The sequence below is a fragment of the Triticum urartu genome, chromosome 7 (assembly GCF_003073215.2).
Source record: "Triticum urartu cultivar G1812 chromosome 7, Tu2.1, whole genome shotgun sequence".
Taxonomy (NCBI): domain Eukaryota; kingdom Viridiplantae; phylum Streptophyta; class Magnoliopsida; order Poales; family Poaceae; genus Triticum; species Triticum urartu.
The window spans coordinates 711159941-711181919 of NC_053028.1; the positions used below are offsets into that span (position 1 = coordinate 711159941).

The 21979-nt window shown below is 47.0% G+C and overlaps 1 protein-coding gene across 1 annotated transcript; it reads left to right on the forward strand.

The window, feature by feature from the left end:
• The first annotated feature begins 14469 nt into the window (after positions 1–14469).
• LOC125525803 lies at positions 14470–17063 on the forward strand. The gene is made up of 2 exons (XM_048690809.1): positions 14470–15938; positions 16745–17063. Exon 1 carries the CDS (start codon positions 14543–14545, stop codon positions 15929–15931), a length of 1389 nt encoding a protein of 462 aa, XP_048546766.1. The 5' UTR covers positions 14470–14542; the 3' UTR covers positions 15932–15938; positions 16745–17063.
• Positions 17064–21979: the final 4916 nt, after the last annotated feature.

The following is a 21979-nucleotide window of genomic DNA, read 5'->3' on the forward strand; positions in this document are numbered from 1 at the left end:
TCCAAAAGATGGTCTCTATTGGCCTTCTTGTGATGCACATATGCTGATGTGGCTGTTGTAGTGTTGTTGGTACCTTGCTGACAAAAGTTGTGGCATTGCATCCCATTGGATTGGTATCACCTTGACTCGAAGCATCCCGGCAAGAGGTAGTATGCCCATGAAATGTCCTCCCATCACACTGAACATTTATCTGGAAATCATTATTTCCATACTCCTCCCGTTCTTTCCCGTTCATGGCAAAAGCAGCAACCAGAAAATTATTTGGAGCCTCTTTTTTGCGGAAATAAAACTTTCATTACTCAATCACCTACGTATTACAATCATCGGATGTTATTCCCAGGACCTCCGGAGGCCCTGCTCCAAGCCAGGTCATAGTTCTACCAGAAGACATAGCATAGTTCACCAGCCAGGCACTAGCTTTATTTTGAAAAATACTATCAAAGGAGATACAAGAATTACAACTACCAATTAGCTGCTTAATTTCAAACACCAAGTGGGCGTATATTGATCTATCAACTTCCTTGTCGTTGATCAACTTCACTACACTCTTCGACCCCATGTGACGCCCGGTTAATCAAGCTACAGTAACCCTCTGGTAATGATGCCATGTCACCACGATTACTATTGCTAATCCCGCGTTAGTTCGAAACTGATTCAAATTCAAAGTCAAAATCAAGCAAACAATAAAAGTTTTCAAATATCAAAACTAAAATGTTCATCATGTGGCAAATAATCCCTAACTAGTTTTGGTGGTGGAACCAACCTTTTACAAAGTGTTTAAATGCCCTAAACTATTTAAAAACAGTGGCTAAAATAATAATTTAATTGCTTTTGAAAAATAAAAAAAATATATTAAACTAATATATTTTGGGTCCAACTAGGTTTGGCAGTGGCCTATTTTGATGATACTAATTTAGGTGCTAACTTGGTATTTTAAAGAAACTAAAATAATTAGGAGCTAAAAGCAAACAGAAAATAAAAATAAAAAAAGAAAGGGAAAACAAAACAAACAAACAAAAAAAGGGCCTCGTGGCCAACTGGACCTCGGCCCAGCCAGTGACCCAGCTGGTCCCAGCCGCCCGAATGGGCCGGCCCACCCCGCGCCCTAGCCTACTAATCCCCCCCACGACCGAAACCCTAACCTACCCCCACCCCCGCTTTCCCCACGACGCCCCCCTCCTCTCTCCCGATCTGGATCGGGATCCAGAGGAGGCCGACGCCGCTCGGCCCCGCCCCGCGCCCGGAGCTCGCCGCCCCCCACGCCAGGACGCCGCCACCTCGCCGTCCCCCTCCTCACCGTCGCCTCCCCGTCTCCTCCCCCATGCCGAGCCTCCTCGTCCTCCACCCCGAGTCGCTCCCCGCGCCCCATTGCCCGGTCCCTACTCCCCCGCTGTGAGCGCGCGCCCTTCCTCCTCCTCCTCTCTCTCGCGACCTCACTCGCTCACCGTGTCGCTCCGGCGTCGCCGCGCGCGCACGTGCTCGCCGCGCGCCTCGGCCCAGCTGCTCGCCTCTGCCCGCCGCTGCACTGCTGCCTGCCGCCGTCCGCAAGCACGCCGCACCCGCCGGCGGCAGCTTGTCCCCGCGCGCCTACCCCCCCCCCCCCGTCCTCCGCGCGCGCCCGCCCTTGCCGTTTTCGCCATCGCCGCATCGGCCAAGGCCTCGGCCGCAGGCCCCGCGCGCGCTCGTCGCCGTGCGCAGCCACCGCGCCCGCCCGTGCCTACTCCCGCCGCTACTCCCGCTTCTGCATGGCTTCGCCGCCCTACGCCACTCCGGCCGGCCGTGCCTCGCCGGCGCCAAACGCCGAGCCCCACCCCGCGGCTGGCCTTGCCCAGTGCCCAGTCGGGCTCATGCTCGCACAGGCACCCGCTAACCCGCAACAGCCCCCTGGCCCTATGACGAACGGGACCCCACCCAGAACAAAAAAAAGGGATTAAAAAAGGATTTAAAGAAATAATAATAATTAAAAATAAATAAACTTAATTAATTAATTAATTAATTAAGTTAATTAATCCTAGTTAATTAATCTAATTAATCTGTTAGTTTAATTAAATAGTAGTTTGATTAGCCTAATCCCTAATTAACTAAAACAGTCAATGGCACGGGGGTCCCACCCCTGTTGACCAGTCAAACGTTGACTGGTCAACTGGGTCCCTCTGGCCCACCTGTCAGTCACTGGGTACACTTTTGTGTACACTGTGCTGGGTGTGCCTAGCAATTTAGCAATTATTTTCGAATTAAAAATAATTTCAGAAATTAGTAAAATCTAGAGAAAATCATATCTTTTAATCCGTAACTCGGATGAAAATACTTTGTACATGAAAGTTGCTCAGAACGACGAGACGGATTCGAATATGCAGCCCGTTCATCCGCCACGCATCCCTAGCATAGCAAACACGCAACTTTCCCCCTCCGGTTCGTCTATCCGAAAACGCGAAACACCGGAGATAATTTCCCGGATGTTTCCCCCCCTTCACCGGTACCACCTTGTACCGCGTTAGGGCACACCTAGCATCACACTTTGTCATGTCATGCATCGTCATGCATTTGCTTGCATTATATTTATTGTTTCTTCCCCCTCTTCTCTCGCTAGACACCAAGACCGACGTCGCTGCTACCCAGTCCGACTACGGTGTTGACGACCACTCTCTCTTGCCAGAGCAACCAGGCAAGCCCCCCCTTTGATCACCAGATATCGCCTACTCTTCTCTATACTGCTTGCATTAGAGTAGTGTAGCATGTTACTGCTTTCCGTTATTCCTATCCTGATGCATAGCCTGTCCTTGCTACTACTGTTGTTACCATTACCTGCTATCCTACTGCTTAGTATAGGATGCTAGTGTTCCATCAGTGGCCCTACACTCTTGTCCGTCTGCCATGCTATACTACTGGGCCGTGATCACTTCGGGAGGTGATCACGGGCATATACTTTATACTTTACACTGTTACCTTACTTGTGATACTGTTCGGAGATGGGGGCTGAAGGGGCAGGTGGCTCCATCCCGGTAGAGGTGGGCCTGGGTTCCCGACGGCCCCCGACTGTTACTTTGAGGCGGAGCAACAGGGCAGGTTGAGACCACCTAGGAGAGAGGTGGGCCTGGCCCTGGTCGGCGTTCGCGGATACTTAACACGCTTAACGAGATCTGGGTTTTTGATCTGAGTCTGGCCATTTGGTCTATACGCACTAACCATCTACGCGGGAGTAGTTATGGGTATCCCGGCGTCGTGGTATCAGCCGAAGCCTTCGTGACGTCAGCGACTGAGCGGCGCGCGCCGGATTGGAACGTAAGCCTGCTCTTGTATTAAGGGGGCTAGTTCTGCTTCCGGCCGCGTTCGCAACGTGCAGGTGTGCTAAGGGCGATGGGCCCAGACCCCTGTGCGCTTAGGTTTAGACCGGCGTGCTGACCTCTCTGTTGTGCCTAGGTGGGGCTGCGACATGTTGATCTTTCGCGGCCGGGCATGACCCTGAAAAGTGTGTCCGGCTAAATGGGATCAAGCGTGTTGGGGAATGTGGTGCACCCCTGCAGGGAAGTTAATCTATTCGAATAGCCGTGATCTTCGGTAACAGGACGACTTGGAGTTGTACCTTGACCTTATGACAACTAGAACTGGATACTTAATAAAACACACCCTTCCAAGTGCCAGATACAACCGGTGGTCGCTCTCTCACAGGGCGACGAGGGGAGGATCATCGGTTAGGATTATGCTATGCGATGCTACTTGGAGGACTTCAGTCTACTCTCTTCTACATGTTGCAAGACGGAGGCTTCCAGAAGCGTAGTCTTCGAAAGGATTAGTTATCCCCCCCCCTTATTCTGGCATTCTGCAGTTCAGTCCACATATGATACCCTTACTCCATTTGATACCCATGCATATGTAGTGTAGCTCCTTGCTTGCGAGTACTTTGGATGAGTACTCACGGTTGCTTTCTCCCCCTTTTCCCCCTTTTCCTTTCATTCTGGTTGTCGCAACCAGATGCTGGAGTCCAGGAGCCAGACGCCACCTTCGACGACGACTCCTACTACACCGGAGGTGCCTACCACTACGTGATGCCCGCTGACGACGACCAGGAGTAGTTTAGGAGGATCCCAGGCAGGAGGCCTGCGCCTTTTTCGATCTGTATCCCAGTTTGTGCTAGCCTTCTTAAGGCAAACTTGTTTAACTTATGTCTGTACTCAGATATTGTTGCTTCCGCTGACTCGTCTATGATCGAGCTCTTGTATTCGAGCCCTCGAGGCCCCCTGGCTTGTAATATGATGCTTGTATGACTTATTTATGTTTTAGAGTTGTGTTGTGATATCTTCCCGTGAGTCCCTGATCTTGATCGTACACATTTGCATGCATGATTAGTGTACGATTAAATCGGGGGCGTCACAAGTTGGTATCAGAGCCGACTGCCTGTAGGAATTCTCCTTCCACACTCCTTGGCCGAAGTTGAGTCTAGTCATTACAAAACTTTTACTAACATGGCTGTGTGCCTTACGGGCCCACGTCACCATTGGGTGGTATTAGGATCTTTTATTCCTCGTCTATACTCTGGGATTCTGACTCTCTCCTACTCGGGTTAAATGATTTTGCTAAAATCTAACTCTAGATTCTCGTTACAACTTCCTGCCGAAGAGCCCCTTCATTATAGAGGATCGACTGCTTCAACAGAAGATTCTGACAATACTCTCCGATGTTCTCCCGAAACCTTATGCCATTGCTTTTGCAATTCCCTACCACCGAAATATCCCTATGGATAAGTATTTAGACCTGTCGTTCTTACTTTTATTCCCAGTTGATCTTGTTATTACAAGATAACCCGAAATTCTCTATAATGTTTCGAGTATACTTTGTGCCCACTGCCTTGCAGTTCTTTGCCACATGCATACCACTACGGATAATTACTCGCATTTATCGAGTATCCACTCATCCCCAGATATTCATGAAGTTCACAAAATTCTTCGAAATACCATTCGGTCTTCCGAAAATCCTGAGCAACCTATTGCTCCTGAAATTCTTGCTTGCTTGCATTATGGTCAATATCATTTTGAGTCCATTGACTCAATATGTTGCGAATGCTCGCAATCCTCACTCATATCATAGAATTCATCCTTCCAGCTCAGATGTCATTTAAAACGTGAGCTGGTCCTCGGCCAATCAGATTGCCATCGATTGTACCCCTAAGTCTATTCAACTTGTCCGTCCTTGATCAGAGCGTTTGCTCCTGATCCCTTGATTTGAAAATCATAATTCCTTTGTTATTTAAACGTTAAATTATTCAGATGTTCTGTAAAACGATGCATTTGCATTCTTTCTTCCTCTGATTGGGTATCAATACTCACATCAGCTCCATTGTGGATCACCATATCCACTGTTGGATTATTATCTGACAATGTCCTTCATAATTAATCACCTTGTGAGTTCTTTCTCCGATACATAATGCCTTTGGTAATTTGTATCCTCTCCTTTTGCCAACCATGCTCTGCTTTCGAGCTGGTAATATTTACTCTCAAAGCTTGTGGTATATGTTTCCACGATACCCTGACGGGTTGAACCTATGCCTTCCTTAATTTGTGTGACCTCGAAAGTTATGCGGGTTATACCCTGCTGACGCTTCGTCAGATAACTTTTCAACACTACAACTTCGAAAAGGGGAGGTAAATGTAAGGTTATGCATTGAAGAAGTGGGAGTCGACCTTGAACTTTGTGTTCATGCCCATGGACATGATGTAGATCTTATTATTAAAGCTTCTCTTAAATTAATTACTCCCTTGGTATAAGTTCATATTATATCTGGGATCTGGCCTTTTGCAACCGTGGTTTCGACCATGTTCTCTTTTAGGTACCGTTTCTCGTGCAAGTTTAAGCACTTGTCTTCTGCAGAGCAATACCCCAGTCCAACCTCTACTTTGATCTGTCGTCGAGTATTACCCCCTGGTATCTCGAGGATACCACGGGATACATAACTTCTTATGAGTTCTTCATCAACTAATATTCTTGCCGATTCCATTTTTCCAACGGGTTCTCAGTTGTTAGAACCCCTCAAGGACACCGACAACTGAATTGAGTCCGCACTACGATTCAACAACTCTTGGTAACCTTCATTACTTACGAGTCTGAACTCGATCACGTCATTCCGAGCCTACTCGGCTATATCATTATCGTGCCAAATTTTAACTGTGCTACCTGGTCCTTCTTTCCGGAGCACAATTTCGACGATGGGCTAAGCTTACGTCGATCTTCCTTGTCTTATTGTTTCACCTCAAACAACAAACTTGATTTCAAGTTTGTGTCGTACCCATGGTTCCAATAACCTTTCGCTTCATCATTCGTTTGACTTGATGTCATCGCCGACCGATTACATCTCCATGAAACCTCTCGACAGAAATTGTCATGATCATCATCAACATTTCGAGCTCCTCAAGGATATCAATTGAATTCCTGATGAGAAATACCATCCTTGCCCTCGATGATTTGTGTTATCATCGACCACTCGATTGCCTTCCGTTCAACACAAACTTGTTCGTGTTTTGTGTTATACCTTGAGATCCTTGCTATCCAGCATTTGTTCTCCTTTACCTTGGAGTATTGCCATCTTTTATGTCAAGAATGTTGTGAGAATTTCACCACCTCTTAAGAATTCTTGGTATCGTGATACTTCTCACCATCACCATTCTTTCTTGGTCCTCGTGTTGATTCCAACCGGGGTACCAACAAGTGAACGGTGTTGTTTGGATTCTGCACTTCTAGCAACCCTATTGCTTTGAAGTTAATGGTCGGTCGTTCGTTCTTAGACTATTGATTATTGAATCACCATTCTGACATTGGTCGTGCAACCCAACCCATATTTTGGGCGCACCTTTCAACCAATGTTTAATTGTGTATGTTTTCCGTGAGCATACTTCCTTATATCATTTGATCTGACAAATGTTATCTCCTTGTTCACTTAATTGTGGAAATCCATCTTTTGGAAATCTCGATGAATTGCCGTTGAGTTCACCAGACACCTCCTTGTCCTCTCCTTGGATTAATGATGAACTCTTGTTAACGGAAATCACTTCATAGTTCATTTCCCGAGAATCTTACATTATCATCTCGTCAATTGTGTTGCACCTTTTCTTCTCAGGCTTACTAAGTCGGAGGTATCCTGGCACTAATCAGATCTGAATCTAGGTCAGATATGATGGTTGGAACATATTTCCAAGAGTTACAAGAATGGTCCTTATGTGACCCGGTAAGGTGATGTCATGCCTAGCACACCTGGCCGGAGGCCCAATTGTTATAGTTTCCCTTTTTAGCCAGGCTATCCTTTCTTCCATGAGGAAATTGTAAGACTTATTCTATAAGTTCTTCCTGATGGACCCTTTTTGTTTCCAAAGTCTGAACTTGCTTGAAGACCATGTAATGCTATCTCGAAGCATGTTTGTGGTACTCCGATTGTCAACAAGGACATTTGAAGCCAATGCTAAATGTTTCCTGCTAAATTATCCAAACCCCGCTGTATGGGTAATGTCATGAAATTTCTCTCCCTTACCTAAAGAGCTTTTCTACGTTATATCCTATCATGGATATCATGCTCTGCTTGTCCTTGGGAAGGATATACCCCTGAAAGATGTGTTTAAACACATTTTTCCTTTCCATTGTTCTGTTTAACCTGAGGATCACATTTTCCTTTCCATTGGTTTGTTTAACCTTTCTTGTGATCTATATGATCTAAACAGTAAGGTTCTTCTGCTCATGTAAACACATCGGTGTACGATTCTGTCAGCAAGACCCTGTTACTATTGTTTATGGCATTCCGGTAGCCACCGATGGATGAGAACTTTGCCTATTGGCCCGCCTCGTTCAGCGAGCAGGAAAATGGTTATCTTTGTCCCTCGCCCTTGGTACTGATGTTGTTGCTGACATAAATGATAGGTTGTCCTCTGACATACCTTGCTTACATGATCGTGCAAGACGTCACCGCCCTTCCTACTTTTAACCCACATGGTGGGCCCATAAACCACAGTTCCACAGGATCGAAACCTGACTCTCCTGTACATCCCTGCTTCAAAGTTATCCCTTATGCTTGGCTTCGTAGGTAATTCGCGAGCCACCTTCCTACTGCTCTATTCTGGTATCAGACGCAATGCTTACTCTCGCCGCTCTGAACCCTTTTCTCACTCTGGTTCAGACTTTGAGCAGCTATCTATCTGCTTGGACCCTCTCATTGTACCTTCGTATTGTACTCTCGATGTATTTTATATGTTCAACTCGAGAGATAATCTTATGCTCAATCATGGTTAACCCCAGATTGTTTCCCTCGTAAGCATGCTGTCGTAGCCGAGCTGCCGCTTACCTATTTGTAAGTATGTTGGAATTCCCGAAGGAAAGAATGATGACTTCCTGATGATGACCTGAAGCATGAGGAATGAAGGCGTCGATGTAAAGGATCGACCTCTCCGAGAAGAGCAACCAAGACCGAGAAGACTCGATAGAATTTCGTAGCCACATCTTTCCCGTACTCCTCTCTTAAATTTCGGGACGAGATTTCTTGTAGTGGAGGAGAATTGTGACGCCCGGTTAATCAAGCTACAGTACCCTTTGGTAATGATGCCATGTCACCACGATTACTATTGCTAATCCCGCGTTAGTTCGAAACCGATTCAAATTCAAAGTCAAAATCAAGCAAACAATAAAAGTTTTCAAATATCAAAACTAAAATGTTCATCATGTGGCAAATAATCCCTAACTAGTTTTGGTGGTGGAACCAACCTTTTACAAAGTGTTTAAATGCCCTAAACTATTTAAAAGCAGTGGCTAAAATAATAATTTAATTGCTTTTGAAAAATAAAAAAATATATTAAACTAATTTATTTTGGGTCCAACTAGGTTTGGCAGTGGCCTATTTTGATGATACTAATTTAGGTGCTAACTTGGTATTTTAAAGAAACTAAAATAATTAGGAGCTAAAAGCAAACAGAAAAGAAAAATAAAAAAAGAAAGGGAAAACAAAACAAACAAACAAAAAAAGGGCCTCGTGGCCAACTGGACCTCGGCCCAGCCAGTGACCCAGCTGGTCCCAGCCGCCCGAATGGGCCGGCCCACCCCGCCCCCTAGCCTACTAACCCCCCCCCCCCCACGACCGAAACCCTAACCTACCCCCACCCCCGCTCTCCCCACGACGCCCCCCTCCTCTCTCCCGATCTGGATCGGGATCCAGAGGAGGCCAACGCCGCTCGGCGCCGCCCCGCGCCCGGAGCTCGCCGCCCCCCATGCCAGGACGCCGCCACCTCGCCGTCCCCCTCCTCACCGTCGCCTTCCCGTCTCCTCCCCCACGCCGAGCCTCCTCGTCCTCCACCCCGAGTCGCTCCCCGCGCCCCATTGCCCGGTCCCTACTCCCCCGCTGTGAGCGCGCGCCCTTCCTCCTCCTCCTCTCTCTCTCGCGACCTTACTCGCTCACCGTGTCGCTCCGGCGTCGCCGCGCGCGCACGTGCTCGCCGCGCGCCTCGGCCCTGCTGCTCGCCTCTGCCCGCCGCTGCACTACTGCCTGCCGCCGTTCGCAAGCACGCCGCACCCGCCGGCGGCAGCTCGTCCCCGCGCACCTCCTCCCCCCCCCGTCCTCCGCGCGCGCCCGCCCTTGCCGTTTTCGCCATCGCCGCATCGGCCAAGGCCTCGCCGCAGGCCCCGCGCGCGCTCGTCGCCGTGCGCAGCCACCGCGCCCGCCCGTGCCTACTCCCGCCGCTACTCCCGCTGCTGCATGGCTCCGCCACCCTACGCCACTCCGGCCGGCCGTGCCTCGCCGGCGCCAAACGCCGAGCCCCACCCTACGGCTGGCCTTGCCCAGTGCCCAGTCGGGCTCATGCTCGCACAGGCGCCCGCTAACCCGCAACGGCCCCTGGCCCTATGGCGAACGGGGCCCCCTCCCAGAACAAAAAAAAGGGATTAAAAAAAGGATTTAAAAAATAATAATAATTAAAAATAAATAAACTTATTTAATTAATTAATTAATTAATTAAGTTAATTAATCCTAGTTAATTAATCTAATTAATCTGTTAGTTTAATTAAACAGTAGTTTGATTAGCCTAATCCCTAATTAACTAAAACAGTCAATGGCACGGGGGTCCCACCCCTGTTGACCAGTCAAACATTGACTGGTCAACTGGGTCCCTCTGGCCCACCTGTCAATCACTGGGTACACTTTTGTGTACACTGTGCTGGGTGTGCCTAGCAATTTAGCAATTATTTTCGAATTAAAAATAATTTCAGAAATTAGTAAAATCTAGAGAAAATCATATCTTTTAATCCGTAACTCGGATGAAAATACTTTGTACATGAAAGTTGCTCAGAACGACGAGACGGATTCGAATACGTAGCCCGTTCATCCGCCACGCATCCCTAGCATAGCAAACACGCAACTTTCCCCCTCCGGTTCGTCTGTCCAAAAACGCGAAACACCGGAGATAATTTCCCGGATGTTTCCCCCCTTCACTGGTACCACCTTGTACCGCGTTAGGGCACACCTAGCATCACGCTTTGTCATGTCATGCATCGTCATGCATTTGTTTGCATTATATTTATTGTTTCTTCCCCCTCTTCTCTCGCTAGACACCGAAACCGACGCCGCTGCTACCCAGTACGACTACGGTGTTGACGACCACTCTCTCTTGCCAGAGCAACCAGGCAAGCCCCCCCTTTGATCACCAGATATCGCCTACTCTTCTCTATACTGCTTGCATTAGAGTAGTGTAGCATGTTACTGCTTTCCGTTATTCCTATCCTGATGCATAGCCTGTCCTTGCTACTACTGTTGTTACCATTACCTGCTATCCTACTGCTTAGTATAGGATGCTAGTGTTCCATCAGTGGCCCTACACTCTTGTCCGTCTGCCATGCTATACTACTGGGCCGTGATCACTTCGGGAGGTGATCACGGGCATATACTTTATACTTTACACTGTTACCTTACTTGTGATACTGTTCGAAGATGGGGGCTGAAGGGGCAGGTGGCTCCATCCCGGTAGAGGTGGGCCTGGGTTCCCGACGGCCCCCGACTTTTACTTTGAGGTGGAGCGACAGGGCAGGTTGAGACCACCTAGGAGAGAGGTGGGCCTGGCCCTGGTCGGCGTTCGCGGATACTTAACACGCTTAACGAGATCTGGGTTTTTGATCTGAGTCTGGCCATTTGGTCTATATGCACTAACCATCTACGCGGGAGTAGTTATGGGTATCCCGGCGTCGTGGTATCAGCCGAAGCCTTCGTGACGTCAGCGACTGAGCGGCGCGCGCCGGATTGGAACGTAAGCCTGCTCTTGTATTAAGGGGGCTAGTTCTGCTTCCGGCCGCGTTCGCAACGTGCAGGTGTGCTAAGGGCGATGGGCCCAGACCCCTGTGCGCTTAGGTTTAGACCGGCGTGCTGACCTCTCTGTTGTGCCTAGGTGGGGCTGCGACGTGTTGATCTTTCGCGGCCGGGCATGACCCTGAAAAGTGTGTCCGGCCAAATGGGATCAAGCGTGTTGGGAATGTGGTGCACCCCTGCAGGGAAGTTAATCTATTCGAATAGCCGTGATCTTCGGTAACAGAACGACTTGGAGTTGTACCTTGACCTTATGACAACTAGAACTGGATACTTAATAAAACACACCCTTCCAAGTGCCAGATACAAGCGGTGGTCGCTCTCTCACAGGGCGACGAGGGGAGGATCATCGGTTAGGATTATGCTATGCGATGCTACTTGGAGGACTTCAGTCTACTCTCTTCTACATGTTGCAAGACAGAGGCTGCCAGAAGCGTAGTCTTCGAAAGGATTAGTTATCCCCCCTTATTCTGGCATTCTGCAGTTCAGTCCACATATGATACCCTTACTCCATTTGATACCCATGCATATGTAGTGTAGCTCCTTGCTTGCGAGTACTTTGGATGAGTACTCACGTTTGCTTTCTCCCCCTTTTCCCCCTTTTCCTTTCATTCTGGTTGTCGCAACTAGATGCTGGAGTCCAGGAGCCAGACGCCACCTTCGACGATGACTCCTACTACACCGGAGGTGCCTACCACTACGTGATGCCCGCTGACGACGACCAGGAGTAGTTTAGGAGGATCCCAGGCAGGAGGCCTGCGCCTCTTTCGATCTGTATCCCAGTTTGTGCTAGCCTTCTTAAGGCAAACTTGTTTAACTTATGTCTGTACTCAGGTATTGTTACTTCCGCTGACTCGTCTATGATCGAGCTCTTGTATTCGAGCCCTCGAGGCCCCCTGGCTTGTAATATGATGCTTGTATGACTTATTTATGTTTTAGAGTTGTGTTGTGATATCTTCCCGTGAGTCCCTGATCTTGATCGTACACATTTGCATGCATGATTAGTGTACGATTAAATCGGGGGCGTCACACCCCAGCTCAATTTGTATGGCTGTATTGTTCCTCTGGAGCGCAGTGGCAAGGCCCTCCTTACAGGCGCTTAGTTCTGCTTCTATCACATCTCAGCACAAGTGTAGCTTCATGCACGAAGAAAAAATAATGGAGCCATCTTCATTCCTAAGAATCGCTCCTGCACCCGCTCCTCCAGCAACACCATATGAACCTGCACAATTCAACTTCATCCATCCCCTCGGTGGAGGCATCCATCCAGAGCCAAATTCAGTTGGCGAGCTAGTATTTCTGTCGACAACAGAGGAATAGGAGATCAATGCCTTTCCCTTCCTTGGGTCGACATTCTGGTTAAGTTTAATGCCAAGAATCGAATCCAAATAACTCTGAAGAAACCGGGCCGAGACTTCTAGCGGTGGAGCAGGTTTATTGTGTACCACTTTGTTCCGAACGAACCATATCCTCCAGAGAGTCATCAACAACATGCCTCTTGCAATATGGTCTAGCGGCTCCAGTGTGTGGAGTAGCCATTCTTTCCCTGTTTTTTTAATTGAACACATCTCCGGCAAGGTCCAAACTGTAGCCATCTTTGTATATAACTGCCTGCCACCAGGGCACACTAAAAAGAGATGAAAATTATCCTCAACTTCCTTTGCACAAATAGGGCACTCCCCGTATATTTCCATCCCGATTCTATTCTTCTTCTGCCAAGTAGGCAGTGAATTTGTAGCCAGTCTCCAAGCGAAATTCCGCACTGTCGGGGGTATATCACACGACCAAATATAATTCCAGTAGGCTCGCCCTTTGGGCTTCTTCAAATCCCAGATCATACGCGCTCTTGACAGAAAACTGTCCCAACTTCCCAGGTCCCCAAGCCAGCCAATCCTCCATGCCAGGACTTGTACGTATCTTTAAAATTTCAGACCCATCTACCATAGCAAAGAACTTCCTCAACAATGCATAGTTCCACGATCTGTCCTCCGTTAGTAGGCCCGACACAAATCTTATATGGCATCTCCCCTGCAGAGAGAAGGGTTTATACGAGAATGGTCTCTGTATCCAATTGTCCCTCCATATACGTATACTTTTCCCATTGCCCACTCGCGATAACAGCCCCTTCTTCAATAATTCTAAACCGTAGCTTATTGCATGCCAAGTGGAGGATGCATTACCTATAAAAGTTAAACTAGTGACACCCAGCTCAGACCTGACCTTCTCTTTAACAGCCTCCGGGCAAGAGTCACCAAAAAATAATGAACATTTGTCATAGTTCAGACTTTGCCCTATTGCTGCACCATATCTCCCAAGTGCAAGTTTTATTCTCTCAGCTTGTAGCTTTGACGCCTTAAAAAACAAGAGGGTGTCATCTGCAAAAAGCAAATGAGATATACTTTGTGCCCTTCTACAAACCTTGACTGGAGTAATCTTCCCATTCGCCACACCATGTTTCAAACTAGCTGAAAGCCCATCCGCCACCAATAGAAACAAGAACGGTGAAAGAGGGTCACCTTGCCGAAGCCCGCGCGTCGGTGCAAATGAATCTGAGGGGGTCCCGTTGAGTTTGACAGAATGCCTCACCGGTGTTATACATGACATAATCCAATCCAATCCACCCACCGTTAAAAGAACCTCAGCTTTTGCATCACCTGCTTCAAGAAGGCCCAATCCACCCTATCATAGGCTTTCGATAGGTCTAGCTTATATGCACACAAAAAATTTGTGGGGTCTTTTTCCTTTTTGATATAATGACTACATTAAAAGGCAATTAAAGCGTTGACCATAATTAGTCTCCCCGACACAAATGCGCTTTGTTCAAGAGACACAATCTCATCAAGAACTGGCCTTAACCGGTTAACCAGGCATTTAGATATTACCTTATAAGTCACATTGCAGAGACTTATACCGCAGGTCTGAGCGGGTGTTTATTTTGTGAGGTATACATGGATGTTTGTTTCTGTCTTTTATCTAGCCCACAAATGAAGAGTTGTCCTGATAAAATTTTAATTTGTGATTAGTTTAACACTACAATTTGATTTTCAAACGTTTTTCAAGCTTAATAAAGCTACAATTTTTCGAATCAATGAAGTCGTGCAGAGCTGTTCGCTAAATGGCTTCGTAGAGAGCTGTTCTCGCTCTCAATCTCCCCACAGCCACTGGTCACTCCTTCCCACTATCCCCGACCCTAACCCTCGATCCCCTTCCTCCACTCCTGCGGCCATGGACCCGCCGCCGCCGCCGCCGGCCTCCATCCCCGTCCCCGACGACCTCCTGGAGGAGATCTTCGTCCGCTTGCCCACCCCGGACGCGGTCGCCCGCGCCTCCGCCGCCTGCACCTCCTTCCGCAGCGTCATCAAAGGCCGCTCTTTCCGCCGCCGCTTCCGCGCGATGCACCGGCCTCCCCTCCTCGGCTTCATGGACGCGGCAGGATTCCACCCGGCCCAGGCGCCGCACCCCTCCGCCCCGCTAGCTGGAGCCCTCGCCCCCTGCGCCGCCGATTTCTCCTTCGTCCCGGCAGTCGTTTCTTCTGCCTCCTACGTCCGGCCCGCCGTCCAAGAAGACGACGGGGAAGGCCCCCGCTGGCGCCCCTGCGACGTCCGCGACGGCCGCGTGCTCCTCGATTGGATCTCCTTCTACCCCCGTTCCGTCCACATGTGGAGCTACCGCGAAGGCTGTGCCCGCCGTGAGGTAAGCATCCTCATGGACTCCAGGGAGCCCGTTAACCTCAACATCTGTGCCCGCCCGACGTGGACCAAACGGGAGCGCTGCAACGCTGCCGACTTCCACCTCGCCGTCTGTGACCCCCTGTCCATCAGATACGTGCTGCTTCCAACCATACCCGAGGACCTCGCCTCCCAGCCACAGGATCTCCTTCAGGAATTCCAGCCTGTGCTTGCTCCCTGCACCGGCGACGACAGCGAGGAAGTGCCCTTCAAGGTGATATGCATAGCAAGATACCAAACGAAGCTCGTCCTCTTTGTATTCCCATCCACAGCTAGGCAATGGTCTATGGTCGAGTCCCCCATTTTCCCTTCTTTGGAGCACATGTCTTGTTTGTACGATATGTCCTCTTTTGACTATGTGCGCGGCTCTTTCTACTGGACAGATCGTCATGATTGGAGTGACCATTTGATGGTGCTGGACACGCGCACTTTGAGGTTTTCCACTGTTGACCTTCTCACCGGTTACCATATGGAGCTCAGAAGTCTGCCTGGCCAGAGCTTTGATGATCGTCGCCCAAATGCTGTTGTTCTGGGCCGAGAAGGAGCCCTTGAGATGTTTTCTCTTGTCTGTCAACACGGGGCCTTTGCTCTCTACCATACCTCTCTGCAGAATAATTCACAGGAATGGAAGCTAGAGAAGATTATACAGCTGCCTGGGCAGTATCGTGACTATTCCATCTCCACAATTGGTGCAGCCGAGGGATTCTTGTTCTTCCGGGGCGCTCTAGGAGGTCTGGGCAGTATTGAGAATGTGGATTGTTACTCAATGGAGGTCAAGACATATGGAATTACCAAAGTCTGTACAAAGACGGAGAAGTTCCTCAATCGCAGATCTGCTCTCCCATACTTTAGCTTCCCACCACTGTTATCGGAACCAACTATCTGATCAACTGGTAAGCCTAAGTATGTCATTTTACGTCGCCATTGGGTGCATGTTTTGCTTGTTCTACTCGCATGGTCATATATAGAAAGTTTATTATTGTTCTATTGGGCTGTACTACCTTGTCAAACTATAGCCAGGAGAGGTTGCCAATTCATGGTTTGATTCTGCGCACATTTTTAACAATTGTTTGTGATTGTCTTGAAAAAAGATTACATACTACTTCCTCCGTTCCAAAGTAATTGTTGTGGTTTTATTTGAAATTTGAACTAAAACCATGACACTTATTTTGGAATGGAGGGTGGAAAGCTAATTTTTATTGCTCCATATCTTAGTAGAGAGAATGCCTTTTGCGCTTGCATCTTGATATGGTACATCTTTAGTCACACTTTGCACTTACACATCATCCATTTATTTGAACGATGATGCTCGAAACAAGAACGATGCACAACATGTAAGCTGATGTTTGAGTACTCTTTATTTATTTCGTTGTATTTTCAAAATACGAATGTTGCATAACCAGTAAGTTGATGTTTGAAGGTCTTGATTCTTGTATTTATGAGCACTCCTTATTTACCATGTTATGTTTTCAAGAATATGTTTTCAAGAACAGAGAGTGTTCGCCTGTTATGGTCTGCTGATTTTTTGTGTATATTGCTTCCAAGCTGCAATATAGTATGGTAGCTTGCGAGCCTTTGTTATTAAGCTGTATTTTAATCTGCTTTTTGGCACATGCCTCCTTCCTAAGAAATGGGATGGGGAAGATTCCCATTGCATAAACTGCAGTTGCTTCAATTCTAACTAAATACATGTATGCAGATCTGAGCTCGCTCGATTGATATTGCTTGGGCCATACATCTGGAGTAGGATGGCGGATGGTCAAGATGGTGCTGATGTAGTTTGATATGTCCGTATTAAGTACCGCATGTATGTAAGCAGGATATGCTGTCAGCAAGTTGAATTTGACCAACACTGACGTCGAAGACTTGGGTTTATGTTGTGTACTGATGTTTGCGTTGGAAGACCTCGGAGTTTATGTTCCCCCTTTCAATCCATGCCTTCAGTCTAGATGGTCTATCAGTAACTGAGAGAACTACGTAGCTTTTATTTGCATGAGTGGAGTGGATGAGTTAGTTAATTTCTTTTAGTAAGATGCTTCTGATGATTTCATCTCTAACGCCTGCCGAATTCTGGCTGAGTTGCTATGATTGAGTTTCTTGCGCACGACTGGCTGTAATAGACATGGATATCATACAAACATCAACTTTCAGAGCTTCATTTTTCTCAGAGATGTACTCACACAAATTTGAGCTGAGAGCATCATGTCGTCTATCAATATGACAGAAACTTCAGAAACCTTTTCCATGTTCAAAAATCTGAAAATTGGAGGAGTAAAAGGGCATTTGATACACCACACAACACAGCCACACATCTGCTACCTTGATCTATTTTTACAAACTTTTTCTACCAGCACCAGAATCGAACGACTTTTACAAACTTCTCTACCAGTTGGAGCATGTTCAACAAACACTATCTTGACGTTATGCTAAAAAAAACACTATCTCGACGCTTGGATAAAACCGAACATGTGCCTAGGTGACAGTTTGGTAGCAGGCTGCGACAGCTGCTGCCGCTCTCTCCAACGCCTTGAACCGGTTAGCCTCCACCTGCGCCCTCTGCTCCTCTGTCATCTTCATTTTGCTTGGCTTGCTTCCAGCATTTTCCGCTCCATCTTGAGGCTTCTCCAGCACCCCCCTCTCCAGATGTGCTTCCAGATTCCTGTCGTGTGCCATCATCAACAATAACAGAGCATCACAGGTCCTCAAAACATTCATGCTGAACTACAAAGTCCAATATTTTTTCAAGAAAGTTATTTATTGTTCTATTAGGCTTGTCAAACTAGCTTGAAGAGGTAGCTAATTGATGGTTTGATTCTGCACACATGTTCAACAATTGTTCGTGATTGACAAAATCAACAAAAAAATGAAGATTACATACCAGTTTGGAAATCTAATTTTTATTGCTCCATATCTTAGTAGAGAAAATAGCTTTTGTGCCTTCATATGGTACATCTTTAGTCACACTTTGCACTTAAACCTCATCCATTTATTTGAACGATGACGTTCAAAACAAGAAAAGCTGATATTTGAGTACTCTTTATTTACCTTGTTGTGTTTTCGAGAACATATAGTTCACTGCAATAAGATAGCTCCAGGATTCTTGGGAAGCATGAATAAACAGCTCATGCGCCTTTGTTCTTAGGCTATATTGTACTCTGCAATTTAGCTCATGCCTCCTTCCCTAGAAAATGGGATAGGAAAGATTCTCACTGCATCATCTGCAGCTGCTTCAAATTTCTAACTAAATACATGTATGCAAATCTGAGCTCGCTTGCTAGTTGCTCGGGCCATACACCTGGAGTTGGCTGGTGAGTGTTCAAGATGGTGCTGATGTAGTTTGGTATGTCCGTGTTAAGTGGCATATGTATGTAAGCAGGTATGCTGTCTGCAAGTTGACTTTGCCCGAAATGACGTCGAAGACTGTAGTGTTGTTTATGTTGGAAGATTGGCTAGACTGGTTGTGCTGACTTCTGTTACATTCTCATGAGTTAGTACTAGCTTTTCTCTGCATGAGTGGACGAGTTAGTTAATTTCTTTTATTACGATACTTGCGATGAGTTCATCTGTAATGCCTCCCAAAGTCTGGATGAGCTTCTTGAGCACTGAGCATGGGTGGTTTTGTTGGCACTCTGTGCAAATATATGGTCCCATTGCATAGAAGTAGAACCAGAGGTTTGTTATCATGCTAACCTGATCCCTGTAAGTATCACCTTTCGGAGCATCAGGTTTCATACAAATGTACTTAAGCATGAGGTCTTCTATCAATATGCACATGAATTCCAGAAACCTCCTTTTCTAGAAATTTCAGAGCATCATGTTTCTCAAACTGTCTTTTCCTATACTAATATGCACACAAATTACATGTTCAAAAGGCTACATACATAGCACCAAGGTAAATTTGAGTCACAAAGGGCACTTGATACATCAGATTTACCAGCTACTCTACCTTGCCCACACCAGCGCCAAAGTAAACCAACTTCCACAAACTTTTCTACTAGCAATCAGTGGAGCATGTTCTCTGCGTTTTACTGACCAAATTCAGTAAACACTATCTTTGACAGTTCAATAAAACCCAACACAACATGGTATGCTACATGGCCTAGGCTGCGAGTGGGATGCGCGAGCCCGAGCTGCTGCTGCCCACTCAGTCGCCTTGAGCCGATACTGCTCCTTGGTCAGCTTGACTTTGCTTGGCTTGCTGTCACCATTATCACCTCCATCTTGATGCTTTTCTGTCTCTTGGAGCCAAGGGTTCTCTAGTGCCTACCACACCAGGTCTGATTCTAGGTTCCTATAGGATCATCAACAATAACAGAGTATCGTGTCTAGGCACGGCTTCTGTGTTTTTTCTTTTTTTGAGGAAACTTCTATTTCATTTTAATGTATGAGATGAATGGCATTAAACATACATATGTGTTTACTTTGAGATAGTACGAACTTACATCAGTTGTGTTTATTTTCGTAGATTTCGTTCAGCAAATCCTCTTGCATTGGATCCACATCATTGCATTCCATCATTGGAGGATCTATACCTTGTTGCACCGACTACATGCCATGATTGTCCGTCAACGGAAGTTCAGTCCCCAGGGTAGGGTCTTCCTGTGTGGCTCACATCTGCCAGAAATAATGAATGTGCAATGCTATGATTATAATGTCTGAAATATATGTTTGGGATCCAGACAAGTGCTTTTCTAAACTAAATGCCTAAAGATATGCATTGTGTGCACTGTAAAGAAAACAAAGTGCTCAGACAAAATGTAGGATCTCCCCCTCTGGCCACCCTATCCTTCAGTTCAGAAATGCATCTCGGACAAAGGAAGTACAGTGTCAGAATTCAGAATACAAATGCCCGGGGAGAACAAGGTATAAAAATCTATAGAAATTTGTGAAATAGCACAAGAACATCAATTCTGCATATATTGCCCGAAAACATACTCTTGTAGTATTCCTTCCCTGAACAAGAGTGACATGATAAGGAGCATTACAAATGTTCTTTTAGGGTGTATTGTTACTTAATGAATAATGAGATATTCATGTCTGCTTAAATAGTCTCAATGTGGCTGTTGTTGCAGGTCATTACCTTTTCCGTTACGTTTAGTCGTTAATATACACTCCCGTAAGCCATCATGCCGTTGTAAAAAGGCATATTTGGATTAAGTAATTCCCTTTCAAGCATCCTATCTAGCGGGAGGACAAGGGTGGCATGATAAGGAGGAGCATGACGATTACTTTATTCCAGGTGTATTTTTGTCCTTCATTTATGAGATCTTCATGGTCCGCTACGAAACAGAAGATCGTCAAGTTGACGGGCTGCAGGTTCTTGCCTTTAACATTGCGTTTAGCCATGAAACAACAGTTTCACACCGAGATGTATAAGGCCACCATAGCATTATGAAATACCATGGCAGATTAGTCGTGGCGTCCATATGTTATTCTGTTCTACTACCTCCACATTAAAATATATGACGTTTTTGCAGTCCAGTTCAATTAAAGTGCAAAAATGTCTTATATTTTGATACAGAGGGAGAGTAGCATCCTATTGAGCAGAAGAAATTATGTCTAACTTAATTTAACCTTAAAAGAAGTTGATTGCAACAGCATGGAAGTAACCTCTGAAAGGAACAACAAAGCTTACCCTAACGCGGTTACAGGCCCCAACCTTTTCAACTTTGGGCACAAACTGCTCGAAGGAGTAGCAAGGGATCAGGCGAGAGTGCCGGTCCATATTGTTGTGGAAAATATGAAACCCTAAAGTTATGTGTTGTATTGATCTGACCCTTGTGTAGGGTATATATAGGAGTACAAGAGGGGTAGAGACTTGGAGTACAAGACAAGTTACATGTGGTTTAAACTAATTCTATCTCTATCTCCTTATCTCTAACTTAAACCCAATTATATTTCTAACATTCCTCCTCAGTCGTAGCGGGAGTGAAGCGGACGAGTACGACTGGATTTGAAGTCTTGCACTTTCGTCGTCTTCTCCGCCGCGCCATCATCAACTGCATCTCTGATGGGTTGGCACCTAGGGCGGTGACTGCGTCCCCTTCTGGTGCCTTCATGCCTTCTCCTTTATTCCCTCCCGCAGTCACAGCGGAACTGGCCTGGACGCTAGTGACGACGCGGACGCTGTTGACTGGAGTTGTTGCCGATGAGTTACTGTAGACGTAGCCGTGTGGTCGATGTCGAGGTAGCCGGTCAGGGTGATGTAGCCGTGGTCGATGGTGTGGTCGTCGTGGATGATGAAGCCGCACAAAGCTGGAGGCGCAAAAAAATGCGCTATGACGGGGCTGCAGACGTGGACGATGCACCTTGCGGATGTCAGAGGGTGCCGTCGGCGATGAGTTCACCGATTTTGCCAAGACCGGAGGAAGCCCATCAAGCACACATCGGTTTTGCCAGAACCGTGTGGTCGTATAGGGTCGTCACTGTAGTGACGTCGTGTCGATGCAGTCGTGCCGTCGTGGATGACGCGGTCGATGCAGCAGCGTGTCGACGATTAAGTGTCGCTTGAAGGCGTCCCTCGCGGCGACCAAGTGTCGATGCCGTGTCGCGTCGGAGAAGTCGATGAAGAATTGCATCTGTTTCCACACCGGCCTGGCGTGTGGATGGTGCATGTGTGGTCGCTTCTCGTAGATGTGCTCGATGAAGTGGCTTGTAGCCTGACGTAGTCTTACAGCTTGATGATGCGGCGGCTTGATGTATGTGCAGAAGGTTGAATCGATGGAGGCCGCGCGTCCTTCGCGCGTGATAGGGGCGGGCCCAGGATTTCAAGAGTGTGTATTTAAAATTTCGAAGGCAGTTTTTTTGAAGTCTAAAGCCTTGTTTTGGCATATATAATGGATTCTAGTACCAGTTTACACAAATTGGGTAATTCCGATATCGCAGAATATAATATATTCATAGAATTGATCATAATTCCAAATTTCATCTTATA